Source organism: Poecile atricapillus, chromosome 7 (genome assembly GCF_030490865.1).
Source record: "Poecile atricapillus isolate bPoeAtr1 chromosome 7, bPoeAtr1.hap1, whole genome shotgun sequence".
Taxonomy (NCBI): Eukaryota; Metazoa; Chordata; class Aves; order Passeriformes; family Paridae; genus Poecile; species Poecile atricapillus.
In genome coordinates, this window is record NC_081255.1 from 18595143 (window position 1) to 18622950 (window position 27808).

At 39.7% G+C, this 27808-nt stretch overlaps 1 protein-coding gene across 1 annotated transcript; it reads left to right on the plus strand.

The window, feature by feature from the left end:
* The first annotated feature begins 3519 nt into the window (after positions 1-3519).
* GTF2B (general transcription factor IIB) lies at positions 3520-26101 on the plus strand. Its single transcript, XM_058843042.1, has 7 exons — positions 3520-3666; positions 6124-6230; positions 16374-16507; positions 22738-22884; positions 23017-23146; positions 23728-24009; positions 25603-26101. The coding sequence occupies exons 1-7, from the start codon at positions 3650-3652 to the stop codon at positions 25734-25736; spliced, it is 951 nt and encodes a 316-aa protein (XP_058699025.1). The 5' UTR covers positions 3520-3649; the 3' UTR covers positions 25737-26101.
* The last annotated feature ends 1707 nt before the right edge of the window (positions 26102-27808 follow it).

Genomic DNA, 27808 nt, shown 5'->3' on the forward strand with positions numbered 1-27808 from the left:
TCTACCTGGTATTTATTACGTGGATGAATCTATGAAGCAAAGTATAGAAGTCTTTGCTTTAGAGGCTCCTTTACAATCAGATATACAATGACATAATTATTTGTCATTCTTTTTCTTTCCATGTTACAACATTGGCAATGTCACACCAAACTTACTTCAAACTCTTTAGATCTAGAGTTTGGCCATGGAGGTGGGCCTAATGCTGTTCTGTGGAGCTCAACCAGCTTGGATTCAAGCACAGTAGATAAAGGGCTTCTTTTAAAAGAAGTCAGTATGGAGAATTCCTTTCTAGCTGTCTCCTTTCTCACTTTTTTCTGCAATCTTTTAGTCAGTGGACGGGTTTCCCAATAGCAGAAGCAATCTAGTAGGTGACTTTTTAAGGCTGTGTGCTTTGTTCTTCATGATCTTTCTATGTTCTTCTCATGGGCTGTCCTGGTTTCAGATGGGATAGAGTTAATTTTATTCTCAGTACCTGGTACACTGCTAAGTTTTGGATTCAGTGTGGGAATTATGTTGATAACACACTGATATTTTGGTTGTTTCTAAGTTGCATTTATCCTAAATCAAGGACTTTTTTGTGTCTCCTGTTCTGCCGGTGAGAAGGAGCAAAAAATTAAAAAAAGCTCTGAGGGAACATAGCTGGACAAGTGACCTGAACTGGCCAAAGGGATATTCACACCATTGAATGTCATGCCCAGTACATCAGCTGGGGAGTTAGTGGGAAGGGGGAGCCAATCAGGCTTCAGGAATGGGGTCTGGCATCAGTCAGTGAGTGCTAAGCAACTGTATTGTGCATTACTTTTGTTTTTGTGAATTATTTTTGTTGTCTTTATTATTATTATTTACTATTTTTTTTTCAACTTTGTTTTAATTATTAAGCTGTTTCTATCTCAACCTACAGGTTTTACTTTTGAGTCTTTTCTCCATTCCACCAGTCTGGGGTGGTGGGTGAGTGAGCAGCTGCAGGGTGCTTGTTGCTAGCTGGGCTTAAACAATGACACAGCTCTTATGGTGCAAAGCCTGAACAAAATCAGTAACTTGTTTTGCCAATGCTTTACTCATTCTGTGATCGCATAGCTGGACTCTTAACTGAATTCCATTAGATTGTGACCATGGCCAGGACCTAAATAAAGATATAGAAACTGGACTGGGAGAAGAACTGTTAGATTTTTTCATTAATGTGTATTGGTCTTGGGCTTTTGGGAATCCAGTAGCTGGGACTTCCATAGTCTTTGTAGCTGTCTTGCATAGCCATTCCCCAAATCACACCAGAAGATCATTGGGTGGTATTTTGAAAGGGGTGTGTAGTCTTTGTGTAGAAAAATCAATTCACCAATTAGACTCACTTAGCTGAAATTTCAGAATTAATTTAATTTGAAAATTCCTACATTAAATTCCAGGATAAACTATTTTTTTAGACACTAAATTTCTGTGAAACCTACACTCCATTTTACAAGGAGTTTAAAATCTGTTTATGCAAGCTGCACTGGGGAGCTGTGATGGAACTAAGAGATTGCAACAGGCTATTGAACTGCATGATAAATCAACAAACCATTACAAAGGTCCTTTAGACATACAAATAAGAACCAGTGATTTGTTTTCATTAATGTACTGTTCATTGTGTTTGCAAAGGAATCTGAACATCCCATTGCACTACTGTTGAAATGATGCTGGTAATATTAGCAATGCAAGAATTGCAGTTTAATTACAGTCTTTTATTACTGACAGTAACCAGCATGAGAAACTTGGTGTGAAATTTTAAGAAACTCCAGAATGACCAATGAAGCAAGCTTTAAAATTGGACTACAGTGATGGGACAGAACAGCTGGGGCAGCAAGGTAAACTTTGTGTATTATTAAAACAATCTGTTGACAGAGAATGTTAATAGTGATACTTCCATTTGCCACGTCAACTTTTTGTCTGCTGCTTGAAAAATTGCTGCAGACAAGGAACAAAGTATTCATGATATATCATCTATTGTATTTTTGCAACATTTCTGAAAATTACTGTCCTTCTGTGGTGAAAATGAAATTCCTTCAATTCCAAGTTAACATGAATATGGTTAGGAGGGTTGACAGTGATTGCAAGCAGAACATCTTTTTTTGTAGAACAGAATGCAGGAGAAACCAAGACAAAACTGGAAAGCTTGAAGGGCCTCATTGTGGTGATGAGGCACATCTGTTGCACTCATTGCTCCATACATACTTCAGAGGTTATGGAGGAACTTGGTATCATGTGCTGTAGTCACACTGACAGTTACAGTGATTTGGTTTTTGTTACTCTTTCAGCTTTTGGGTTTACTGAGCATTTCTGAAAAAGATCATTGCAAGTGGAAAAAAAGTTTTAAATTTATATGTCAGCATCTCTATTTTCTAATAGTTCAGCTTTCTTATATTCCAAAAGGTTTCTATTTTTATTTTTTTTTAATCCTGAGGAATTTGCTGTCAAGTTTAAACTTTCCCATTTTCAACCAGCAAACAGAACTGCAGTTGGTGGAGAAGTGTTTGGAGGTTGTGTGATAATTAGGTTGACTTAATCTTAGCAAGTGTTAGAGAACTTTTCAACCACAGGGAATTTCTTCCTTTGAACTAGTAAATTGAAAAATATTCTTGTGATTTAGTGAAGACATGGGCATAACTGGTGTGAAAAGTTCTAATTACCTGATTAATAAATAGATAGCAAGTTTATAACTGTTGGAAGATTTCAATACTGATCACTTTGAAGCATTGAAATAATGGCACTTTCCAAAATCTGTAAGACCCTCCTGTCCCGTTCATCCTTCTCTTTCAGCGAGGGAATAAATTTCTTTTCCACTGTTTTATTGCTTGAGCTTGAAAACCAGCTAGCTGTTGCTGCTCGTTCTACAAACTAATTTTGCGTACGGATAAACTGTTGGGTAGTGAAAGGCAGGACTCGAGTCCACTGCTGAAGGGCTTTGGTCTTGCTAAGAGCAGTTTTTGCGGTTTCTCTCCTCTTTGGCCTGCTGCTCTCTACCAAGGTGAATGCAAGGGGGAGAGACAGAAGGGGAGCTGATCACACCATGCGGGTGTTCCGCTTAACAAGGGAAGCCCACACAAACCAGCGGGCTTTGAGTTTGCTTCAGTCAGCCCGAGCAACCGAGCGCGGCCTGTTTGCCGAGAGCCTCCGAGCCACAGCCGGCCCGACTCCTGCGGGGCCCGCCCACAGAAGCGCCAGGTTCTTCTCGTCATTCCGACAGCACCGTGCCCAGCCACAGCAGCTCTAGCGGGCAATGGCAGGAAGAGGAACTACACTTTTCTTCCGGGAATTGGTCTCTGCTTAGTTTCAGAGCCAGGAACGCGTTGTACCCCATATACTTCTGTAAAAACTTGGGGCAGTTTTGCTCACGCTTGTCTTTTGTGGGAATTCACGAAACTGCTAGAGCGTTCACAAGAGCAGCTGGAGTCACGCCGGTGGCCTTTGCGCAGGTGCTCTGTGGGCTGCTGCCCGAGCCGAGAGCACAGGTCCGGCCCATGGCCCGCAGCGGCACCGGCGAGGGCCGAGCCGCCCGTGCGCCCGCCCCCTCGCGGCCTCCGTAGGAGCGCTCGGCGGCCCCGCCCGCCGCTCTCGGGATTTAACAGCAGGGGCCGTTCGGCCGCTCTGTCTCCGGCACGGCCGCGGCACCGCCGAGATGGCGTCCACCAGCCGGTACGGGGGCGGCCTGGGCGCGGGGGGCCCGCGGGAGGAGCGGGAGCGGCTCCGACATCGCTCCCGTCCGCGGCACAGACCGAAAATGGCCGCGTCGCCCCCGCTGCCGCCTGGGGACTGACCGGCGGCCATCGCCGCTGTTGCCCGGCCCCGGTACCGCCGTTCTAGCGCGGCTCTCGCGGTGCACGGCGGACCGGCCCCTCTCCGGTGGCCTGTCTGTCGGGGCCGTTCCTGGGGCGGCGGGCGGTCGGGCCTCAGGGCGCCCGCGCCTGTTCGTGCTGGCCGGGCCGGGCGGCCCCTGGCTGAGCGGCCTCTAAGGGGCCGAGCTCGCCGTCTTCGCGTCTTCGCGTCTCTATTGCTGGGCAGCGCTCCGAGGAGACGCCGAGGTTTTTGGGGGATTTATGACCAGAGTGCGGGGCTCCTCGTCAGCGACAGCTCAGTGCGAACAGCGACCCGGCCCGGTTCGTCCCCCGAGCGCGGTTGTGGCCTGGCCTGGCTGTGCCCTGAGGGCCTGAAGTGGTACCGAGGTCGCCCCGTCGTGTCCCTCGGCCGGGCACCGCCTGGCGCGGCCCCCGTGTCCCTCCCGCTCGGTCCCGCCTTGAGCCGAGGTCCCTGGCCTGCCTCCACCTTATCGGGGCCTGGAAACTGCTCTCAGGCTCCCACCCTAAATCTGTGCCGGCACCGGTCAGTGACCAGACGGGTTTCGGGCTCTGAATTCTCCTGGAGACGTACCGAGTTTCTCTTTCTAGACAGAAACGCCCACGGAGCAGACTGGAGTGACTCTAACTCCTGCTAAACCTGTCCTAGGATCTAGGAAGTGCTTCCGAGTAGTCTTGCTGCAACTCGGGAGCTATTTGCTGAGATGGGCCTTTACACATGTGCCATGCGTTTTCCTTCGGCGTAGGTGGCTTAGTAAATTGAACTCATTGCAAGGAGTACAGTATATATGTGTAGATAAACCCAGTTAAATTGGGATGGGAAGACAAATTTTTGCAATGTTTTATGAAGATCAAGTCCGAAACAAAACCTGTTGATATTCTTTGAGGTGTCTGGAATCTATTTTTTCTTTTTTTCCTTTTGGTTGGTGTGTCCCTGCCTTTTGTGTAATGCCAAACGTCAGATGATTGTGAATGCTTTGTCAACAGTGTTGTCGTATGAAATTTCTGTCTGGGAATAGAAGGAAAGTAGTTTGAAAAGCATTAATGTAGTGTTTTGAACATAATTTACATCTGAAGATGTTGCAGTGACATGTGCTTTCTGGAGGTTTTAATATTAATTAAAATATTGGTTTTGGTTTCAAGTTACAGACATTTTTGTGAACAGTTAGTGGATTACAATGCTCGGGTTGTTTGTATTCTAGACTCGTCAGAAATATCTAAAAAATGAAAATTAAGATGAGAAGTACAGGTTAGGCTGAAGTAATGGCAGACGTAATAGTGGAAAATGGGGCCAGTCAGAGTAATTCTATTTGAATTTTTTTTACAATGGAAAGGAAAACTGTTTTTTGGTTTAATCAGATTAATAGTCATGATAAATTTTTTGGAATCAACTTCTGTACTCTTGTGCTTTTAAGCTTGAGCAAAACAGCTTTGTGGAATACATGGATCCCAGTTGTAAACACTTTTTACTCTGAGTTTGAAATAATTGTCTATAGTAGAATTACCTAGTAGTTGTTAATATGAAGGAGTACTTTTTAAATGTTTAGTTAGAAACGATTGGTTTTTCTACTACCAGTTACTTTTTTTTTTCTATTACTAGTTACTTTTCTAACAAAGTAACTTTTTGTTACTTTGGTCAGTAACTAAAAGCTGTTGTATTAAATAATGCTAATACTTTATGGAAAGTTGTAATTCTTGAAGGTACATGGGTGTGAAAGAGATCTGTTACTAGAACTTCTTGTCATGTAATTGCCTTATGAGCTGATTATTTTTTGTTAAGATCTCACTATTAATTGCTTAATCTAAAACTGATTTTCTTCTTCACTTTAAAATAAACCACTGTTTGAATTGGGAATTTTCTAAACATACATGTTGTATGTGTACTACTTCCTGACTTAAGGAGCTGGTAAATAATACTGTTCTGAGTAGGAGCGAAAATGCTTATTTGGAATGAAGAAATTGCCACTAACTTCTTGGAAAATGTCATTTAGCAGTAGTTTATGAGTTGCACTGCATTTAATCAAGTCTGTAGATTTTTGATGTTTTGATTTGAAGTGATTTTGGTACAAGATACATTACAAGAAAATTGGAGTTTAAGGTGATCTGAAGTCTTGATTGTCAAATGTAGTGTTACAACATTTAAATAAAAAGTGCAGCTCAGGTAGTCAAGTTAATATTCTATAATTTAAATCACTGAATGCTGTATTATAGAAGTGTTCTTATCAGCAAGGAACTCTTTTAATTTTGATATGCAGCCTGCTTGTTTAATAATAATGAACACTTCTCATTTGTTTCTTAGTTTGGATGTACTTCCAAGAGTGACTTGCCCAAATCATCCAGATTCCATTTTAGTGGAGGATTACAGAGCTGGTGATATGATTTGTTCTGAGTGTGGGCTAGTAGTAGGTAAGTAGTTATTCATATTTTTTAATTAAATTACCATGTAACCTAAACGGCATGTGTAGGTTTGCACTCTCTTGATGCCCAAGTGTGGGTGGTGGATTTGATGGGGTGTTTATTTGCTTTTGTTTTTTTGTGTGGGGCTTGTTTTTTTGTGATTGTCCATTTCCTAAAAGCTTACTGTTTTGATAAAAACAGCTTCTGGTAACTTCTTGCACTATAAAAAGACTCAAACTCTCTTTAAATACTGAAAATTTAAAATGTGCTGCAGTATGAATTAGAGTATCATGTTGTCCAGTCCAGTATTGTCTTTAATCATGACTCTTCTTTCATTCAGGAAAATATGAGATGTTATAAAAGGTCTCTGTGAAATAACTTGCTTACAAGAAAAAAAAAACAAACGCAAAACTAAGCCCCAACCAACCTCAGTTTCCCAGTAGCTAGGGGTTACCTTTTGCCCTGAAGGGTTTATCTTCATATGCTTGCCAGCATGTGTTTGTTAATCACTTCTTCTAAGGCTTTTAAGACTTTCCTAAGTTTTCCCACTGGATTTTGTGGGGCTCTTTTACTTGGTTTGTGTAGCAGCAACTTCCACAGACTAAACTATTTCTAAGCATAATGGAATATTTAAAATGACAGACCTCTTAGGCATTGTTTTTTGTTTGAATAAGAAAGAGGAAATTGTCATAGAACCTGCTGCATATACATTTTTATGTATCTTTTTTAGGATGAGAATCTTCCATGCACCTTTTTTTTATCATGGGAAACTTTCCATGCTTGTATTATGAGAATACTTTAAACTTCATTGATTTCTGTTGATTTTTTTCAGCCCTTATGCAAATAAAAAATCCTCCTTGAGGGTGTATGTTTGGATGATTCATTCAGTGGTGCTAAATATTTCAAATTGTTTATATTCCTCTTTCCCAGACAGCAGTGGTTTTATTTTGCCGTGTTGAATTTAAAAGTTTTCATAAAAAGCTGAAAGCTAAGGAATTTGTGGTGAAGGTAGTACTAATTTAGCCAAGAAACTAAAATATGTCTTTTTATGCAAAGGAAAACTTCTACATAAATGGTTAAAATATTGAAATTTGAGTACCAGTTTCCTTTAAAATTATGAAACTGTTCAAAGCCTCTAAAGGAGGTGTTTTAACAGCTTTGTTAAAAAGATGGGCTGGTTTAAATTGCATAAATTTTGATAAAGGTCAATGAATCAGAATAAAGTTGCTGGTTAAAAATTCAAATATCCACAGCAGTATTTCCTACTGAAATATGATAGTAACCTTCTAAGTTACTGCTTAAAAATAGTTCAGCTGGTGCATGTTCAGCTCTTTGCATGGCTGTCAGAGAGATTGGAAAAAAGTTTAGAAAAGCCCAGCTTGATCGGTTCATAACTTTTAAGATGGTATTGGGAGAAGAGGAAATTTTTTTCTTCATAATTGTAATTTTTTGGAACTTGGAATTTGTCAGAAGTCTCATTTTGTGTGCCTTCTGTTACCTACCCACAAGGAATTCTTTCCTGAAGAGTTTATCCTCTGTTTTATCTGAATTAATAGCACTGGTGAATTCTTTAGTTCAAAATGTTAGCATTTTCAATGAGCAGGATCATTAGAATATTATTAAAAACTGTTTCTGAATAGAGTTTAATATGTGTTTGTAATTGTCTTAGTGCAGTTTACCACCAATATTACTGGTAGGATAAAAAATGTTTTTTTAGGTAAGCATTTCTGTGGATTTGTCACTAAAAGACTTTCTGATTGTTGTGCTGATCGTTCTCATTCTGTGTTGCATTCCTTAAGCTATTTAGCTTACCTCTGTGTCCAGTTCCTTAGCTAGGGTATCCAGCAGGTAATTTGGAAAATCAATTAAATAGGATGATAAGTGACTGAAGAGCAGATGATCAAAGAGAAGTGTGAGCACTAATTATTTTCTCACCTGATCTGATAAAAAATTTAGAGATTGTGTAAACCAGATCCAATCCCTGATGCCTGTTCTGTGGAGATGCTTGTGAAGTAGGGATGTTTTAAGGGCAGGAAGACAAAATGTAGTTTTCATGTGTTCCAAATGTAGCTGTTGTGTATTTGTTGCAGATTCTGTGGGACACATTCCCCTGAAGAGAGTAACGATTTCATTTCCGTTTTGTTTCAGGGCTTGCATGTGTCATGATCGCACATGAGCAGAGTTCACTGAAAATAGCATTTTGTAATGGACTAAAAGTTACTGAGATCCTTCAGTGAAGGGATCATTTAGAACAGTTAAACCCACCCATGCAAAAATCAATGTACTGTGTAGGAAAAGAAGTGCTACATGTTTATTTAAAAATATTGATTTTTAGTGTCTGCAGATCACTGCTGGTATACATGGTAAATGCTGAATTTGTGCTCTTACTTTACTGCTGTAAAGTACATACTGGTGTGACTTCACTGATTTATTTTGATTTTATTTTTTTAGTGTGTGCGTGCAATTTAGCTGTAGACAGAGCTAACAGTCTTTACTTAACTAAGTATTTGCATTTGATGTTTTTCTTGCTTTCTATAGTGAAGTACTGAAGTTGCTTATTTATGGAAAGATTGTAAGAATTTTATATGTAGAACTGTGTTGTAGGATAAAATAGGCTGCTGCATAGATAGTTTTCAGGTTTGTAAACAATTTTCTGGGAGTAGGAGATGAAATCAGTATTATTATTAATGATCTTGCAGTTATCAGGTCTGCAGTTGAAAGGGTAAAGCAACAGAAAATTTTTTGGCAGTAGGATGCCAGGATGAGGAGGAACTGATCTCTTTATCAAATGACTTCCATATTTTAGGCAGAGCTGTTTGTTGCAAGTACAACTTTTTAAACGGATTTTTGAGTTTTTTTTTTAAAATAGCTGTTTTCTATGTATAGGTTTTATTCTTAGTCTCAATAAGATTGAAATTTAAGTAAAATCTAGTATGCTGGGTTTTTTTTTCCCAATATTTTCCACATGCTCTAAATAAACAGGTGTTTTGCTGTCCAGTATTAAAATAATCTTGTAATGTCGTTATTACTGAAGCTGATGTTGAGTGTATTATTGTTTCAAAATACTGCTTCATTCTACTAAGTCTCATCTGCCTTTTCATTATTACCTTTTGTGGATTAATTTGGGTTCTGTTGTTTCATGGTAATTATTTCCAACTTCTTAACTTTTCCTTCTGCCAATTGCTTTTTGCTTGAAAGGCACTTGGAGACCTAAATTACAATTATCCATGGAATTTTGATATTAGTCTGGATTGACATGCATTTGAGACTTTACAACTCTGTCCAGGTTCATTTGCTACAACAAGAATAGTTTTGTTTTCCCTGCCTTTCTCTAGTCATTCTGAGCTATGTGCTACAGTCAGGGTTCATGGGCTGGTGGAAGAGTTCATGGACAGAGTTCTTAGGGCTTAGTTCTGTGGTCATTTAAAACGTTCACCATATCTCATTCTCCAGACAGAGTTGGTGGGGGGAAAATGCATGTTGTTCAAGATCAGAAGGTTAGTAAATGCTCTTTCTTGACAGGCAAATATTTTGCTTACTACCTTATAGGCAGTAAAAAAGGCTGGTAATCAACTGATGTGCCAGAAGGAGCTGAAGAAATCAGACTGAAAGTGGAAGACAAAGCACTCAATTTTCTTGATGTAGCAATGTGGTGATGTGAATTTCAGAGGAGAATAAGTCCAGTGGCATGTACTGTTGTGTAGTATCTTGGGTATTAGGAATATCTCAGGTTAGGAATACCTTTCTAAGACATTCCTTAAACTTCTGTATAGATAGCTTTGTTAAATGTTACCTTAGCGTGCAGGAGTTGAGCAGTGAGGAATTTATTTTCAGTGTGTAGTAAGTGATTTTCTCTAACTGATTAGCTCTGTCTGCTTCAGTAGGCAGGTGTGGCTGAGAGGAACAGTGCTCTTCTATGGATCTGTTTTGGGCAGCCTTCTTTATTAAAAAAGCAGAAGTCTGTCTCCAGCTGATGAGGATTGTTGGACATGTATCAACTTGCTAAAGCTTTGAATCAGATTATGACCAATATTTTACAGACATTTATGTCCTGTTCTCTATATACCTGGGTGTTAAGTTGAAGAATTTTAGGGAAAAATATTCAACAGCCTGTGGTCAGCACTAAGGCTGTTAGAAAAATTTGTCATGAGGATTTGTTTGGCTGATGCTTCTGACAAGTTTGATATTGAAATGGTGCATTGTAAATTCAAGTGTGGTCTATGAAGAATAGATAAGATTTTACTAGACTATAGTTTTGGTTTTTTTCTTGGCAGTATAATAAACAACTAGGAAGAAGTTTCACAATTGCCTCTCAACTGGCCAGTACTTTACTCAGGGTGTCTGTCATTAAGGATAAGTTCCTTGCTTTTGTGTAGCTGCTTGTTTTTCCTGAAAACCAAAGAAACCATTTTTTTAGGTGCTTGTAGTACCCAGTAGGTGGGGAAGGTGCTTAAGTACTTCTGACTTGGATCCAGTAGAGGGTAGTTACATCCATAGAGAAAAATCTTCTAATATTTGGATGTATGTTCAGGTTTACTCATTTTTGCAAGTATCACCAGTCTTTAAAATATGAATTCTTAATTCAAAGTATTGCTTAAAAATAGGCAAAAATCTTTAGACATGGATATGTCTTAGCAGCCTTTACATGCTTGGTGTCCAGACTACTAAAAAGTGTCTGACAAAAGTTGGTCCTTGCAAAAAGACTTCTTGCATTCAGAGGAAAGCTAATTGTAAAAGGTACTGATGCTTAAAGACATTCTGAATGATTGACTCTTGCATGAACATTCATGGATACTTTATACAGGGAATTTGTAATACGAAGAAAGTATATGGCCTTTCTTGGCTAGCATTTCAAATAGTCTGTTTTAATTCTAAACCTTTTCAGCTTTAAGAGCGAAGGGTGATGTTTCTAAATGTTTGGCAATAATGCTTGTGAGAGTGGAAACAGATTTTAGATGTTAAGTTAGAATCTTTTGTCAGGCTTTGTAATAAGCACTGCTCTTGGCATGAAATTTCCTGGAGGGTGGAGGAGGCTTTCTAGTTAGTGGGTTTTTGGCTGGTGACCTAAGCATTTGAGGGCGACTAATGCTTCTATTAGGTGGAAGTACCAGATTTTCTAGTAAGTAACAGTAATATTTTGAATCATCCTATTTAGGGACTGGTTCTTAACTTTCTTCCTTACCAGGCTGACAAGATGATTAGACAGATAAGGGCTAGAAGCAACCTGAATTCCTGTTCTGGAAAAAGAGTCTCAAATTTTGTGATGTAGGGTAGATCAGGCACAACATTTTAAATTGAGATTCTGTAGTTTGGAGCATCCTTCACGAGTATTTGAGCTGTTAATCTTTTAACAGGCCTCAAGTCCTGGGAGGTGTAACTTCAGCTGACCAGACTTGTCCACCTGATCATTTAACATTTCTACTCTCATTTGCTTCCTCCAACATTATTATGCAAGCTGATGGCTTAGGAAGCCTGTAAGTCCTTTTAGATTTGTCATCATTTTGATATGCAGGAGCTGCTAAGCCTTTGCTCTTGTAGCAGTCATTTGCCTGCGGTGCTGTACTGTCTGTTTCAATCCATAGTTGCTCTTTGGTACTGGTGTGATGCTGTTGATGTCTGGCAACTAGTTAAAATAATCTGTGGCTTTTTTGTTCGTTTGCTTCTGGAATTTTTGTATTTTGTTTAGCATCTGAAAGCCTGCTTTAGTTATTTTAACTGTCTTGTGAATAGACTGGTGTTGCTGGTTGTGATGATATATTTGTGGTGGTGACAATTCATTGAAAACAAGATAACTTTTACCAAGAATACTAATGTCTTAATAAAGACTGGAAATTTTGTAGAAAAAGTGGTGACTGTAAAATTGTGTTAATTTCTTTTTTCCCCCCCCCATGAGTTTATTCTTTGGTAACATTTAATACAACTTAATAGAAATTCTAGAGCTGAAAAATTGGAAAAAAGGTTGTGTGCTACTGTATGGGACAGTATGTAAGCTAATAAATAGAATGTGGAGTAGATACCTGGACTACTCTGTCTAGCTCTGGGCTTTTCCGTACTAAGAAGAGAGAGACTTGCTGGAGCAAGTCCAGCAGAAGGTTGCAGAAGTGATTTAGGGGTTAGGCGAGGCTGAGAGCTGAAGCTTAATCTGACTCAGTTCAGCCTGCAGGTTCTGTGCAGCTTCATGTTTCTTCCCAGCTTGTAATCTGCTTCTTAGTTTTTTCACTGTAGTTTGTCACAGCACCTCATTACTCTGCTTAATAAGGAGCTGACTGAAACTTGTGTAATCCTATATATATGTATCTCTACATATATATATTTAAATTTGGCATTGTAAAATGCTTTTAATTGAAAGTATAATATATGTGCTCACTAGATGGCAGCAGATTCCTTAACTGACTGTGAGAATGGAACTTTCTCTACTATCAGTAGGTATTTTGTGACTTCAGAGTGCAAATGAACTTTTAATACTGTATTTATGTTAAAATTAAAATATTAGCAATATGTAGAACTTAATGCAATATACAGTTAACATTAGAGCTCCTCTGAAAAGAATTTATGAACGTGCCTTCTCAGAACTGTTTCAAGACTGGATATGGAAGACTACATTGCTCATGAATATCATCATATTTCTTGTTTTGGTTGGACATCTCCAGTTTTAAGCTGTCTTGTCTTCTTATAAGAGATAATGCAAAATGCAGAAGGAGAAGAAAAGACATATGTTTTATGAGTTACTGCAAGTGAAGTGCAACATTGAAATAGCTGGTATTATTTCTCTGCAAATATGTGACTGAAAGCTCAGTACTTGTTGATTGAAAATATTTTTGTCCGAGAAATCACTGTTTTTAGGGGAGGAGTAAACATACATAAATTTTGATGTATAGATGTTTCAAGCAAAGTTGTAAAAACTTAAAAATTCCATTTTAATTTTTGAGTCTGATCAGAATTTGCTCCTGCATTTCTGTAGCACATGTTCTTTGCATGTGTTAATTGTGGAGAAAAGTAACCTTGGCCTGAGGTTATTCTTTCTGAGCAGCACTTCTGCATTTTACTGAATGAGCTTTTCAGACAATGAGTTACCTCAATCAGGGAGGTTGGCAATGTGTGTTTGCACTGGAGCCTGTGAGTTAGTCTGTTAGACTGTGTTTTAAAGAGAAACTGAATACTGGAAGAGTAGTTCATGAAAAGAAATGGAGCAATGGAAAAGAACTAATCTGTTCAGAAAGATGCTTTGGGATATCATCCTGGAGATGTTTTTCACAAGGATTTGGTCCTGAAAACTGTTGTTTTTGTATGTACTTCAGAGGAGGAAGCTGAGGAGATGAACTCATCTGTTAGAGGAAAATTAAATAAAGGAGTATCTAATGTAACTGTCTAGTGAAGCCCTTTTGTTCCAAAGGACAGCATCAAAAGGAAGTAGCCAAGGAATACATGGCCACTCCCATTCTTATTGCAGTTTTATAGGGTTGCCAAACCAATATAATAATATGAGAAAGCAGAGACAACTGTAGAGTACTTATTGGGAGCTTTTTTACTCTCATGTTTGGCTGTTGGACCCATATTCCAGCTTGTTTAGAAGAGCCAGTCTGTAGGGTATGACCTAGCAAATTCAGTTTAGAGCTTGAAATCTTAACTCATGACCAATTTTCAAGGCTTTCTTACACTGCTTTTTGTAAGACTAAGTTTAGTATTTTAAAGTTTTGATTTAACCACTTAGGGTGGGGCTTAATTGCATCAGTGCTAATATCACAGTTCCAAAGTGTTTTTTATGTACTGAAGAATTAAAGATAATAAATGCCACATTTTGTTTTTGTTTCTTGTTGAATGAGATAATCCAACTAACCATGCTTGTAGCTGAATACATTTTCCATCTGTGGAAACCTGTGGGCTTATTTGTTCCATTTTCATTAGCACTTCCAGCTTTTGTCACACTTTTATAGAAGCCTTTTGAAAGATGGAATGTGCTGCCTAGGACTTCTGTATATTTTCAATGACACTGAAAGTATAGAGAAACTTCTTTTCTTCAGTAGCAGATTTCTTGGCAAAATGAAGATATTTGCATACTGCATCTTAATTACGCAAATGGTTTCTATTCAGTGATTTGTTCTACTTAATCTTTTCTCACTCTGAAATAGTAGTCTTGATCTTCTGTTTGTGATGTTTGTCAAAGCAGGCAGTGATATAGAACTTTTTTGTTAGAGTGGAAATGGTTCATAACTCACAAGAGGCAGATCCCTGAGTGAGTCATTTAGGTCATTCCCACTTATGTGGAAAAATATTACATCATTGGTCTTACTCAGTGTTCTATTTATACCATGCCAGAATTTTAAGTACATTTTGCTTTTTTTAGATGCTGTAAACAGTATTGGGGGTTTGTCTAAAAGTAATGGCTGGTAGGCCATAGAAGGAGCATTACTGAATCAAATATTTACAGAGACTCCGGGAGTCAGAGGAGCACACTGTCTGCAAATTTAAGCTTGCCAGGGTGTGGGGGTTGACCTTTGTAGCAGAAAGAGTAAAAGGCAGCACAGATCAATTCTGTCCATAACCCTGTAGCTTTTCATGGTCGTTTTTTTTCTTCTCCCCCTTGGTTTTTATTAGAGCAGTGAATAAAGGTGGAGCCATAGTTATGAGCAGGTCTGACAGATATTGATGAGAACACCTTTAACCTAAAGTTATTCTTTTTTGTTGTAGCAGTTTCTTTCGGTTCATTCACAACTTTCAATTTCAAGCATTTTCCTTGGATAATTTTATGTTAAAAATAGAGTTAGTCTGTCAGAATAGATTCCCCTTGTATCCCCCAGGGAATTCTGCAGTTGCATCACTCTGTTCACACCTTCTGCATTTTTCTCCAGCTTTGGATCTTGTATTTCCATTGTTTGCAGAGTGTTTTTTTTCTGCCTATGTTTTCACCAGGTTAGACCAGCCTCTGGGATTTTCATTCTAAGACCTCCATACCAATAATTATGTAGTCAATGCTACTTTTTTTTGCAGACATTTCTCTCACAACAAACTTAAACATTGATAAAGATGAATTTTTCCTTAGGTTTAGCTAAGAAGGGTACCAATTATTCTGAAGTTTCTTCTGGCATCCTGTACAGAACTGTATTCTGCTTTACTACAGAACACTAAGAAAAGTGATCCTTTTGTGTTCTTTTGTACATGTGCTCTTAAAAGTTCTGTAGTGTTGCTCTGGAGGCAACACTTTTGAGATGCAGCTTTTATCAGATCTGTGAATACAATGAACTGCACTGGCTTTGGGGCTGGTGTTTGTGTTTTCTTTTGTGTTTCTTTTTTCCCTCCCCCCCTAAGTTTCTATTGTTGTTTACTGTAGGGCTTTTACCTGCATCAAATGTCGGTGAGAATTATTTCTCAAACTGGTAAGTTGCTGTAGGAAAGGTTTAGGTGAATGTGAGATTGAGAGGACTGCAAGGAAAGTTGTTTCATTCAGAAAATGTGATGCTTTTCCTGTTTATTCTGAATCTATATTGAAAATCTGCCAGTTATAAAAGGGCTGATTGTGTAAGAAGTAGTTGAATATATATATTTTACGCTGATACTGTCAAGCATCCTGAAATTGGGCAGGGTCAGAACTGTCTTCAAGAACTAAAACTAAACTGCAAAATGTCATTATGGTGGGTTAGAAGATACAAAATTGAGAGTACAAAAGACCTGGAAATGATGCAAGAGAAGTAATTTATTATAGCTTAATGGGATTGTGCATGATAGATAATTCATATGTGCATTATGGACACATGTGATAGAACTTGTTAAGTTACAACAACTGACTCATTAGAAACAATCTGCTGGCAGTCCTGACTTCAGCTTGAAATCGAGATCTTGATCCCTTTTGTGTATTGGAAATGCCATGATGTTCTTCATGGGTAGCTGTAATCCAGGTGACAGCTCCTGTGTTCTGGATGCGTTTCTTTAGTTATTTATGTATTCTGTGCAACTCTAGTTGCATTTTTTTCCCCCCATTGCTTTAACTAGTAGATCCTGAACATTCTGGTTCATTGTCCTGCCAGTTACTGTTGTGTTTGGGAATGCCAGCAGACAGCCTCCTTACAGTGCAGAGCTCAGATGCCTGGCTTGATGTTTCATGCAATATTTAAAGCACTGTGTCAATGCAGACTTGGTGTTGCTTTGTGTTCTCAGGTGACCGGGTCATAGACGTGGGGTCAGAGTGGAGAACGTTCAGCAATGACAAAGCAACCAAAGACCCATCTCGAGTTGGGGATACCCAGAATCCTTTGCTGAGTGATGGTGACTTGAGTACAATGATTGGCAAGGTAACACTGCAAATACTAAATTTTACTGAGTGTTTTTATGTCAAGTACCAGATTATACATCCATAGAGAAACTATACAACATATGTATTTTTGAAGAGATTTTTGCCTGATCTTGCATGTTTCAACACTGTATACAGTGTGGCCCTTTCCTGGGGATAGAAGGAAAGGGCCAACATTGCAAAAAAACCAAAAAGTTTGCAGCGCTGTGGGGTTACTTGCTAACCTTTGATATGTTGCTATAAATAGGAAAGCTGATGTTGCAATTTTAAAAGAAGTTTACTTTGACTTAGCAAGCGTATTTGAGGTGGTTCTGAAATTAATGTTGAGATCTCAACAGCTAGTGCTGCCATTTTATTTTTTTTTGTGAAATCTGTATCAGATTCATACTGGAGACCTGGAGATCTCATGTACATGTTCTTCCAATTAATGTTAAAGCACTAAATGAAGAATTCTTTCATGGCGTGAATGCTCCAAAGGAAAGTATTCAGTCTATACTTGGATTGAAATTTTGTGGCACAATCATATCCTGCTGTTTCTCCTGAAAGCAAGCAGGACTAGTCACACAAATGCATTAAATGCTTTCCCTTTAATGAAGTAATGACCCAGGTAAGTTTTAATTGTTGTACTTTCTTCTTTATTTTTTACTGCAAGATCCAAATTAATTTTTGTGCATTTCCTGAATGTTTCATGAAAAGGGGTGTAGTTGCTGATTAAAAACATCTTGCCGCTTTGTGTTTTCTCAGTTGTTTTTTTTCCCAGTGATGTTGCTAGGATGAAGTGCCTAAATATGTATGTATAGGGGAGTATGCAGAATGCTTTTCATCTATAAATTCTTCCAGTTGAGGAAGCTGACGTGTGAATACTGATGGGCAGCTAATTTTCACCATTAGTGAGAAAGAAACCTCTTTGGAGAACTGTCCAGTTAGATGGTTGTGTTTTGGACAACTCCAAGCATTTCTGCCTATCACATTTTGGGATTTTAGGTGGCTTTTGGAGTACATTCAGGCAAACAAATTTCTGCACTGCTCCATTAAAACACTGGCATTGCTAAGTGGCTCTGTGAAGCAGTGTTGTAGAAGTCACTGGAATTCTAATGCCACCTATCAGAAAGATTGTAGTTCAGAGGGCTTGGACTTCTGTTGCTGATTTGGTCAGCTGTGATAAAGATGTATACCTTTATAGACAGATGGAGAAACGGACTGTTTGCTCCAGGTTCACATTGTTTCTCACTCTGGGCTGTGTAAATACCAGGTTTGTTTCTGGGAGCTCAGTTTTATTCAGTCAGTAAAACAACCTGAGCTCCTTTAGAACTTGAGTGTTGGAAAAGACAGAAGACATTTCAGCTAAAGTTAGATTTTTGTGTCCAGGTGATCAGTGACTTGTGCTGTTAACCCCCTTCCCTTTGGAGGTTTGGATCTTATCCTAATTTATAATAAAGAGTGATAGCAGCCTTAGTGAGAGAATTAAAGACACAGAAACTTCTATGAAAAGTTTGTTTGCCCATGAAAACTAAAAGCTTTCAGAGATGGACATTCAACTGATGAATATTTTGCTGTGAACCAGAACATCCCAGAATAGGCATGCTGTAGCAAAGAGTGCTGTTCCACGAAGACAAGATGTGGGACTGTTTGTGTGACATGATTTAATCTATGAGAACTGAGTAAAAAGTACTGGAACTGCCTGGATTGTGTTGGGGGATGTAGAAGGTGCAGTCAGTCCAACTGTGAATACTTTATTTGCACAGGGAGGAATTGCAGAAGAGGTGCATTATTTTCTATGGGAAATTGAGAGTCCCTTTGACAAACCAGGATGTTTTCTGCACAAGAGTTCCTGTGTTTGTCTTGCTAGTAAGCAGGAGCTCTGGGATGCCATTCATTGATGTGAGCTCTGTATCAGGGGCTGCTTTTTTTTCAGTTGTTTGGAAGGAAGTGAACGACTTTTATGAGAAGATGCTGAAGAAGTCTCCTGTCAGTGCAGAAAGGGCATGAATTTTGCAGCAAAAATAACTAACTCAAGGAAGTAGTACATTTTTCAAGCAGTCATCTGAAGTCCCTGCTGGCAGAAGGCTGGGATGTGGATTGACCTAGATATACACAGTGGTTGAGCAAAGGTGAAATTGATGTAGTCTTGAAGAGTGTAAGTAGAATCTGACAGAGTAGAGAACAACCTTTGTGAATTCCAGAGAATGAAGCAAGGTAAGATTATTATTTTCCCGATTAACAGCTATTTCTTGCTGCTTGAGGTAGGACTGCAGATAATAAAATCTTTACAGCTGACCTGCTCCACCCTCCCAAAAACACCTCCACCAGAAAAACCCCTAAAACACAACCTGTGTTTTGGGAAATCCAGAAGAGAAGGACATTGATAATTCCCATGGCACATCATATTAGATCTGTTGTAAACTCCTGGGAACGTAGGTGGAAATGGAGTCTCAAACAGTTACAACAGTATTGCTTTGTAACAGTAGAGGAAGAGGGTCAGTTCTGCTTCACACAGTGGTTTGTCTCTCTTTCCTCTGGGGAGGCAGGAGGTGCTGCTCTGGGGCCCCTTCCTGCGGGGGTGTGTGGTCTGTGTGTGTTAGCAGCAGAGGCTGCTCTGCCCGTGCAAAGGGATTAATTCCTAATTGGTTTTAATCCTTAAGGATCCCATCTGTCCGAAGCAGCAGCAGCCTGCATTGGAAAAAAGATTAATTTGCCTGTGAAGAGGAGGGTGAATAGCATAGTTGGCAGTGGTGTAAGTGGTTTGAATTCCACAGGCAGATCTTCAGGATACTGGCACAGAACCGTAACTCTGAAATTAGGTACCGTGTGCTGCAGTTGATCTGATTACAATACAGATCAGTTGGAGGCATGGTGAAGTGTCATGTTAATTGTGACTTGATAGCCAGACTGTTATAGTTATTTCTAAAATTCCAACTTAAAATAAAGAAAAATAACTGAACAAGCAGCTTTTTGGTTTTGCTTTGATACAGGGAACTCTTTTATATGAGTTTAAAAGCAAACTGTAAGATCTGTTTCCTGTCTTGTGGAAAATGTCTTGTCACCTTTGCTAGTTAATCGGTTCCTTTTTTTGTAGTAACTATAACTCCAAGAGAATTTATATTGGTTGAACAAAGATCTAATGCAATCTCTTGGCATAGAACTCCTATCCTTTGATCAGATGGCTTTGAAAGGAAGCTGGCTGTTGTTAAACTTCATGGCCTGAATCTGGAAGTGCTATATTGATAAGCAATGAGAAGCTGTCAGGGGCTGATGATTGAAAAAAGGAGAAAAGATCCATCAGACTGATCCATATGAGCTGGTTGTTCTGGGCAAGAAGACTACTGGATCTGGGGGCATGCCTTGGTGCTGTGGTTAACCACAAATTAGTGATGTGGATGATGCTGGTCATACTTATACTTTCTGCTACTGTGCGGAAATTCTGGGGTTCAAAGCTGTTGAATGCCAGCAGTGTAAACTTGACCTCCACTGAGCCCCTACAGAGATGGTCAGTATTTACTTGACTGCATTTTTTCACTTTAGCTACCTTGAAGGCTGTTTCCAGGAGCTATCCATGAGGTTTCTGTTCTGTTTGAAAGCCAGAAAGAACAGACTCAAAGGCCACAACAGTAAACCACAGAATTCATAAAGTCAATTTCATTTAAGTTAAAACTGTGTGGCTTCTGTCTTTTTCCATTAAGGGAAAGGGACTCCTAACATGGTTGTCAAGGGCTGAAATCAACAAAGCGTTGTCCCTCAAAGCTCCAGAGGGAAAGTCGATGGTGCATTTAAATAACAAATACAGGGAGAATTTCTGTGGTTTATGTAAGCAGTTGAGGTGGAAGAGTGTTTTCTACCCCTTTTATAGTTGTGAGTTGTATATTGGGCATGGCTCTTGAAGAGGGCTCACATTAGCAGGATAAAATCCTTGTCTAGTTTTACTCCACAGCACCTAATAGATGTGGGGATTCTTCATTTATTTATTTATTTATTTATTTATTTATTTGGTTCTCCTTAACCAGTGGACCAGGGAAAATCCATGTGGTGAAGGGGAATTCTTGCTGGCTCCAGGACAGAGCAATATTTCCTGGTAGAGTAGTCTCTGATATGAAGCCTGACAAGAAAAGGACCTGGGGACTTCCTGTTGTTTGTGCTTACACTTCTGGTGTCTTGTTAAGAGTTTGAGTTCATGCAGTTCCTGTAAGCATAGCACTGGTCTAGGAGGCCATGATAAACACATAAAAAAGTATAAATTAATGCACTGCAGGGAGCAGAGGTATGACTGATGGCCAGCAAGGAGCCTTTTGACCTGAGACTCCTGTATACTTTGGGCCAAGGGAAGTTATGGCATAATTTTTGAATGGAATCCTAGTATTGCTCTTTGTGGCCTGAAGTTTGTTGTGCTTTATTCTTGATCTTTGTTTACCTTTTCATCTTACTGGGAACCTTTGAATAGTTGGAGGTGTTGATCTGGCCAAGGAAGTAGGATTCTCTTTGGAGCAGGCCTCTGCTGTGTTGGTGCCAGGATCATGTCAGGGCGCTTATTTTGTATTAAAGGATGTTTGAAGTAGGAAAAAAACAGGAATGGTTCTGGAATCTGTTTTAGAGACCTGTTGAAGGAGGAAAGGAGACTTCTGAGGAGGGTTCTGTGCTGAAGTCCTCGGTTGCCACTGTGAATCAAATGTGGTGTGTGAGCACCACAGATGGTGTCTCAGCAGGGAGGGATCCACTCACTGGAGCTGCTGGAAGTGGGGTGTCATTGAGGCCTTGGGCATGGGAATGGTGTAAGTGAATGGCCAAGAGAGCGTTACTACTGTGAGTCAGAGAACATGTATTAAATGCAGAAATGCACCTCAGAGAGATTATAGAGCCTGTGTTAAAATTGAAGGTCAGTTCCCAAGAACATGGGTCAGGAACAAAGAAACTGTGCAGCTCAGAAGAAAAAGGTGATTTCAGGGCATGTCCTATCCTTTGTTCACTGTGTTTTTACCCCATTTTGTACAACCTGGACATCTCAATCCATTGCTGGATATTCAACTTGAGAACTCTGTGTGCAAGGGTTTGGCCAGGTTATCAGCCAGTCACAGATCAAGACCTGCTTTATTTTTACTGGTTTTGGCAAAATGACAGTGTGGTAATTGCTGTCTTCAGTGGCTTGTTTAAATGACCAAATCTGTCTATAGTCAAAGTTGGATGCCCCATCCCAGGTAAATTGTTTGAAGGTACCAGCAAGGAATAAATGCTTACAGATTCAGGAAATCCAGATTCCTGCACATGATGGAATTGTGAAGAAGTGGCTTCCACTTGAAAGAAATTGGAGCCCCTTGCATACTGTGACACTGAACACATATAGAGACAACATAAATTACAGACATTGCTCTTCTGAATTTACAGGACGCATTGTTGTCATTGGCTGTCACTAATCTGACATGGTATTATTTGGTTAAGACTTGTTTTGGACTGCTGACAAATTGGAAAAATTAAACATTTTAGACCCTGTTGGCTGGGCAAATCTGCATATTTAATAGAAGTATGAAATTTGCACTATTTGTAAGGTACAAACAAAATTGTACCTTGGAAGCTTGTTTTGAAGTTGCCAGGTTGAGTTTGAGGCTCTTAATTCTCCAAAGAACTCAAGCTTTTCTTTTAAGAGGCCTATGATTTTCCCATAAAGTCAAAGTACATGGATATTTCCATTTTCTGATTAAGTCTGGCAGCCTCTAACAGACATGGTATCGAGTTGGGTTTGACTGGCTCATTGGTTTGTGTGTTCTCTTTGCCCATGCCTTTATTATGATGGTTACCATTGTAACAACTGGTCTCTCCAGCTGACCATAAAGTTGTTTTTCTGACTCACCCGTCTCTCACAGATGTAGCCCAAAGGATACACAAGAGTTATCATAGAATAGAATATCACCCTGGACCTCAGCACTGGTGACAGGACTATTGAGATCTACACATTGGCTATATATTATCTTTCTCTTTTTGACTCTGTAACTATTGTTGCATGAGGGAAGAAAAAGCCCTGTGTAATCTGTGGTCTCTGGGAAGGAATTCACAATTTGAGACTGATGCAAAGTGTAGAACTTGTTGTGTGGAACAATGCTTGATTGAGTTACTTTCAGTGATGGTTATTTGCACAACTGTTGGAACTGATGCCTTGAATTAAAATGTATAAAGCTGGAAGATGTTTGCTCTTGAAGTGAGCAGGATGTTGCTTGTATTATGGACAATATAAATTCTTCTTTCCAGGGCACAGGTGCAGCAAGTTTTGATGAATTTGGGAATTCAAAGTACCAAAATCGCAGAACTATGAGCAGCTCTGATCGTGCGATGATGAATGCTTTTAAAGAAATTACGAACATGGCAGACAGAATCAACCTCCCTAGAAATATAGTTGTAAGTTCATGTCTCCCTTCCTTAAATTGTTCTGGCATTGACTTAGCATAATATAATGAGCACATGAATTTTTGATATTGCTGCTAATTAAATGGCCTAGAGTTAATTAAATTTCATCTTCTTGCATTGAAGGATCGAACAAATAATTTATTCAAGCAAGTGTATGAGCAAAAGAGCCTGAAGGGGAGAAGTAATGATGCTATTGCTTCTGCTTGTCTCTACATAGCCTGTAGGCAAGAGGGTGTTCCAAGAACATTTAAAGGTAAGTTTTCAGTGATACAGATTCAATTTTGCTATGAAGGAAAGGTTAGTTACTGTCACTGTAGGAGGTTGGTTTTCTTACTCCTGGACTTTATCAAATCGGTTGTTCTCAGCTGTAGCTCACCTTTGAGGGGAAGGTAGAAGGGTCTGTGGGAATTTGTTGTATTTGTGGAGTAGGCTTTTGGGCATGGGGTTTTAGCATTTTAAAGTTGTTTTGAATGCTGGTGAAACTTAAAAGGCATTGCTTTGATCAGAGGATGGTGGAGACTGTTGTAATTGAGTTTAACTGAATTTGAACCAGCAGTTCTGTAGTAAATTTGTGCAACTTTTCCCTAATAGAGATGCAGCTCTCTAGCATTGAGTACCAAATTCCCCTTACTAAGTGAGCTGTATTAATTAGTGCCTTATGATAAATGTGCACTGACTGAAGTTTCACATATGGTCAGAGCTTATTTAGTGATGGTGGCCTTCAGGACATTGGTCTTCTTTGTGGGTCTTAATATCCTGAGAATCAAGTTTGATTATTTTGTGGGGAAAAAATGCTGTGAAGCCTAAGGTTTAATTTATACTCTGTTTTTTCAGAAATATGTGCAGTGTCCAGGATTTCAAAGAAAGAAATAGGCCGGTGTTTTAAACTGATTTTGAAAGCTCTGGAAACCAGTGTTGATTTGATTACAACTGGAGACTTTATGTCACGATTCTGTTCTAATTTGGGTCTTCCCAAACAAGTACAAATGGCAGCAACACATATTGCTCGTAAGGCTGTGGAATTAGATTTGGTTCCTGGGAGAAGCCCTATCTCTGTAGCAGCTGCAGCTATTTACATGGCATCACAGGCTTCTTCAGAGAAAAGGACACAAAAAGGTAAAATTTGACTTTTTTTGGTTTGTTTTTAGTTTGCCATTTCTTTGGTTTTGAAAGAAAATTCAGTGTTACTGTAAAATGTGGATGAGGTCTGCAAACAGTGATAAGCTCCATTCTAACTGCATAAAGCAAGGACCAAATCAGGATGGATCTCGCAGTCCCCAGAATGAACATGGAGTAATTGGCTACACTCAGTGTAAACTGAATTAATTTTCTTCTGGTATTAGGAGTTGGATTCTTGAATGCAATGGACCAGCACATTCAAATGAGCATAATAATTTAAGTTCACCTATGCTAATATTTTCTCCAAACACAAACTTGGGGGTAGTTGCAGGGAGCACTTGGACTTTGGATTACACTGAATCTTGAATAATTTCTGCAGCCAGGGAATCCACCTGCATTAGTACATAGTCCTTGACTTACTGTGAGCCTGTGGTAAAGATGGAAAGTATGGGATGGCAAGGTTTGTTGTGGATCAGCTGGGGCAGGTCCCCTGCTGGTAGGGTAGCCCATGGGGAGGCAGAAAGGAGTTCAGGGCTCTTGAGCCAGAGAGCAGCATAGGTCAGTCTCTGGGGCTCAAGGGAATGAGGCCTACAGGGCAACAGTTCCTGTAGAAAGAAGTTCGCTAATTCTGCAGGGGGTAGAACCTGATGTGAGAAATGGATCCAAGTGCTCCACTGAGTTGTCCAGTCCAGATCAGAAATGTTGAAAATGTAGCAATTTCTTAATGGAGTATTCCTTTTGGTAAAGAATAGCTTTTACCTGTCAGGTTGTGGTGTTTTGTTCTGCATATGTAACTGCTTATGTCCTGCATATATAACTGCTCATGATGGATCTTCCATCCTGTTGGCACTTTCCTGGGCCTGTAAGTGATCTGAAGCCCAGGAAGGTCAGTACTTTCATCCTTGCTGGTTGTGAGCTACTGGATTGCATCTCTTAAGAGTGATTGTAAAAATACAGCTGCTTGCCATGGGCACTGTGGCTCCCCACTGCTCTGGTGTTTTTGGACAATGCTGGAGGCTCTCATACAATTCAAGCTTTAAACTCTGAACTTGACTAACTCTTGAATACATTTAAATTTCTGTGCATCTCAAACAAGTGTTCCCTCAGCTTGTTAGACAGTACTCTGCCTCTGCCTTATTTCTTGATGCATTTTAAGGTAAATGTATTTCATGTCTAACTGAAGGTATTTGTTTTTGTCTGTCACTCAGTTTTTTGCTTTTTTTTTCTTATATTTAATCGAAGCATAAAAATGAAGATCCAGAAGTGGATGATGATTTGTTAAAATACTGCTGGTCATTGCAGTAGATGATGTCCAGTAGATGTTTCCGATCACTTTTACACTCTAAGCCCTCTGCCAATTTGAAATTTGTTATTCCACAATTTATAGGTTAAGTTGAACTCTGGAATGTAAGAAGAGAGACTTATGTATCCAAAATACTAGTCACCACAGTTAAAACTATTTCTACTAGGCTTTTGGGAGAGTTGCAAGTGAAGCAAGTGTCCAGACTCTTGATAAATTATGCTTGCTGGTTTCTTGAACACAAATGGCAAAAGTAAAAAACTAATCACTTCTCTGCTTTTTTGTTGTAGAAATTGGTGATATTGCTGGTGTGGCTGATGTTACAATTAGACAGTCATACAGGCTGATCTATCCTCGAGCTCCAGATCTTTTCCCAGCAGACTTCAAGTTTGATACCCCAGTAGACAAACTACCACAGCTGTGAGATTGCAGAGGGTTAATTTCTGTTAACTGCCTCCCCCCCAAAAAAAAACCCAACAAAAACAAACTCTTTATTTTTGCCTATAATAAAGGATGTACAAAGTGTTAATATTGGGTCTTCGTGTTGTGGAACTGGAGGATATGGAGATGGAGCGTAACTGCTGGAAGGCAGCACACATTCCAAGGGTAAACAAGCTCACTGTGTGGCATTTTGTATGTATATATTAGTGGAAGTAAGTATTTAATAACTGTTGCAACAAATTTAATTTGATATTGTTGTACTTACTTAGATTTCTTTTGTAGGGATCTAGTAAGATGTATTTTGGAGAATTTAAAATATTGTGTAATTCCCAAATAAACTGTTTTCCAAAAACACATCTTGTGGGTATGACTGCAATGTGATGTGTGTACTGTTGTACATGCTGAGAACTGGAATGCAGTCTGTGAAATGGTGGAGTGAGCTTCATCCTTGTGGGTTTGGTCACATGGCTGCCGAAATGCTCACTTTCTGGACAATTTCTGGTCTCTAGAGTGCTCTAGTAGTTGTAGGGAGCTGTAGTGTGGGACCTTGCACCCAGAATGTAAGCAGTTGCTGAAAAGCCATTCCAAGTTTTGCACAACTACTGCAGAATATTTCCAAACTGGTTGTAAAAGGATTAATTCCATCCTTGGCACAGTCTCCCTGATTCTTAGATGTCTCTGCTTGCTTTCTGTGAATATCACATAGTGACTAAGCAGCTACTAAGCATGACTCTCACTTTAGTTGAATTCCTGTTAACTTCATGATGCTTAGTACTGTACAAGAAAAGTGAAAAGTATTTCTAGTATAAGTTTCTGTTAAATTTCTGACCTGCTAGCCCACCCTGCAGTCTGGCTGGCCTGTGCTTATGTTCTAAGTGAGCACTTGCTGTTTGAACTGATACGCCAGGTGCTGAGTGAAGGCCTGAAGTTGTTCAGCCCTGCCCAGACTGAGGGCTTTGAACACTGGTTGCCTTCTGACAGTGTCCCTTTGTGTACAAAGCAACAAATGTGCTTAACTGGGAGTCTTGTAGTTCCTGAGATTTTGTATCACAGGTGCAAATTCAGTTTAACCACACAAATGAACAGCTGAGGGGGTATATCTGGTCCTAGGCCACCCAGAGGGAAGGCTGTGTCCAGTGCTAATGGCACAAATTACCAATAGCCCTCACCAATTGCTAGTTGAGCTTTAATCCTCTTCTGCCAGTAGATACTGGAAATGTGGAATCTGAACATTTTTTTCTGTAAACAAATAACAAAGGTTGTACAGTCCTGTTCCAGTGCAGGAGCTGTTGGTTGCAGCCATGAAAGATTCTGGGGCAGATTTTAGAAGGGGGTACACTCAGTAGTTGGGAGGGCACGTTGTCATTGTCAGATGTACAACTGATTGTCTGATGTTCTGTCTTTGACTTTTGTTGCAACTTTTTCTATTACCTGGGTCTTCCTGGTCTTGGTCTGAGCTACTCTGCCTGCATCCTCTGGGCAATGGTGGGATGCTTTGAATGGGCCAGGCCCGACCTTTAAAGCAGTGCTACAGCTTGGGAATGCATAGGTGGAAACTGCTTTTACTGTGAATGCTGCTTTCCAGCTTGGATCTGTGAGTTAAATCTATTCCATGAAGGTTAAAAGTGACTGAAATACACATTGCCCATAATGCTCTTACTGAAATCCTTTCAGGCATTAGGTATGAGCACTTGACATGTGACAGGTGTGTGTTTGCAGTTGAAATTGTTGCATACAGCAAAGATTGCCTGGACAGGAATTTAAATACATTTGTGCAAAGCTCCAAAGTGAAGCAGAGAGAGGCGGGGACATGCAATCCAGCCTTGACCCTGCAGTTCCACAAGCATTTCCTGTATCTCCCGAGGCGTGGAGATGGCAGTAACTGTGCAGCACAAAGAGGCAGAACTGGCAATTTGCTTGAAGGGGCAGGTATAGTCTGAAGGCCACTTCCTACTGGCTGCAATATGATAGTTAATGTGAAGCATAGCAGAAAAAACATGGCTTAGCTCTGCAGTAGTTTTTAGGCAGCTCTGACCCCTCTGGTAGCTCCTGCCC

Coding starts and splice junctions, on each gene's coding strand:
- GTF2B (XM_058843042.1), top strand. Junction 16,508..22,737: donor TGAGTACAATGATTGGCAAG/GTAACACTGCAA, acceptor TCTTCTTTCCAG/GGCACAGGTGCAGCAAGTTT. Junction 23,147..23,727: donor TGTTCCAAGAACATTTAAAG/GTAAGTTTTCAG, acceptor CTGTTTTTTCAG/AAATATGTGCAGTGTCCAGG.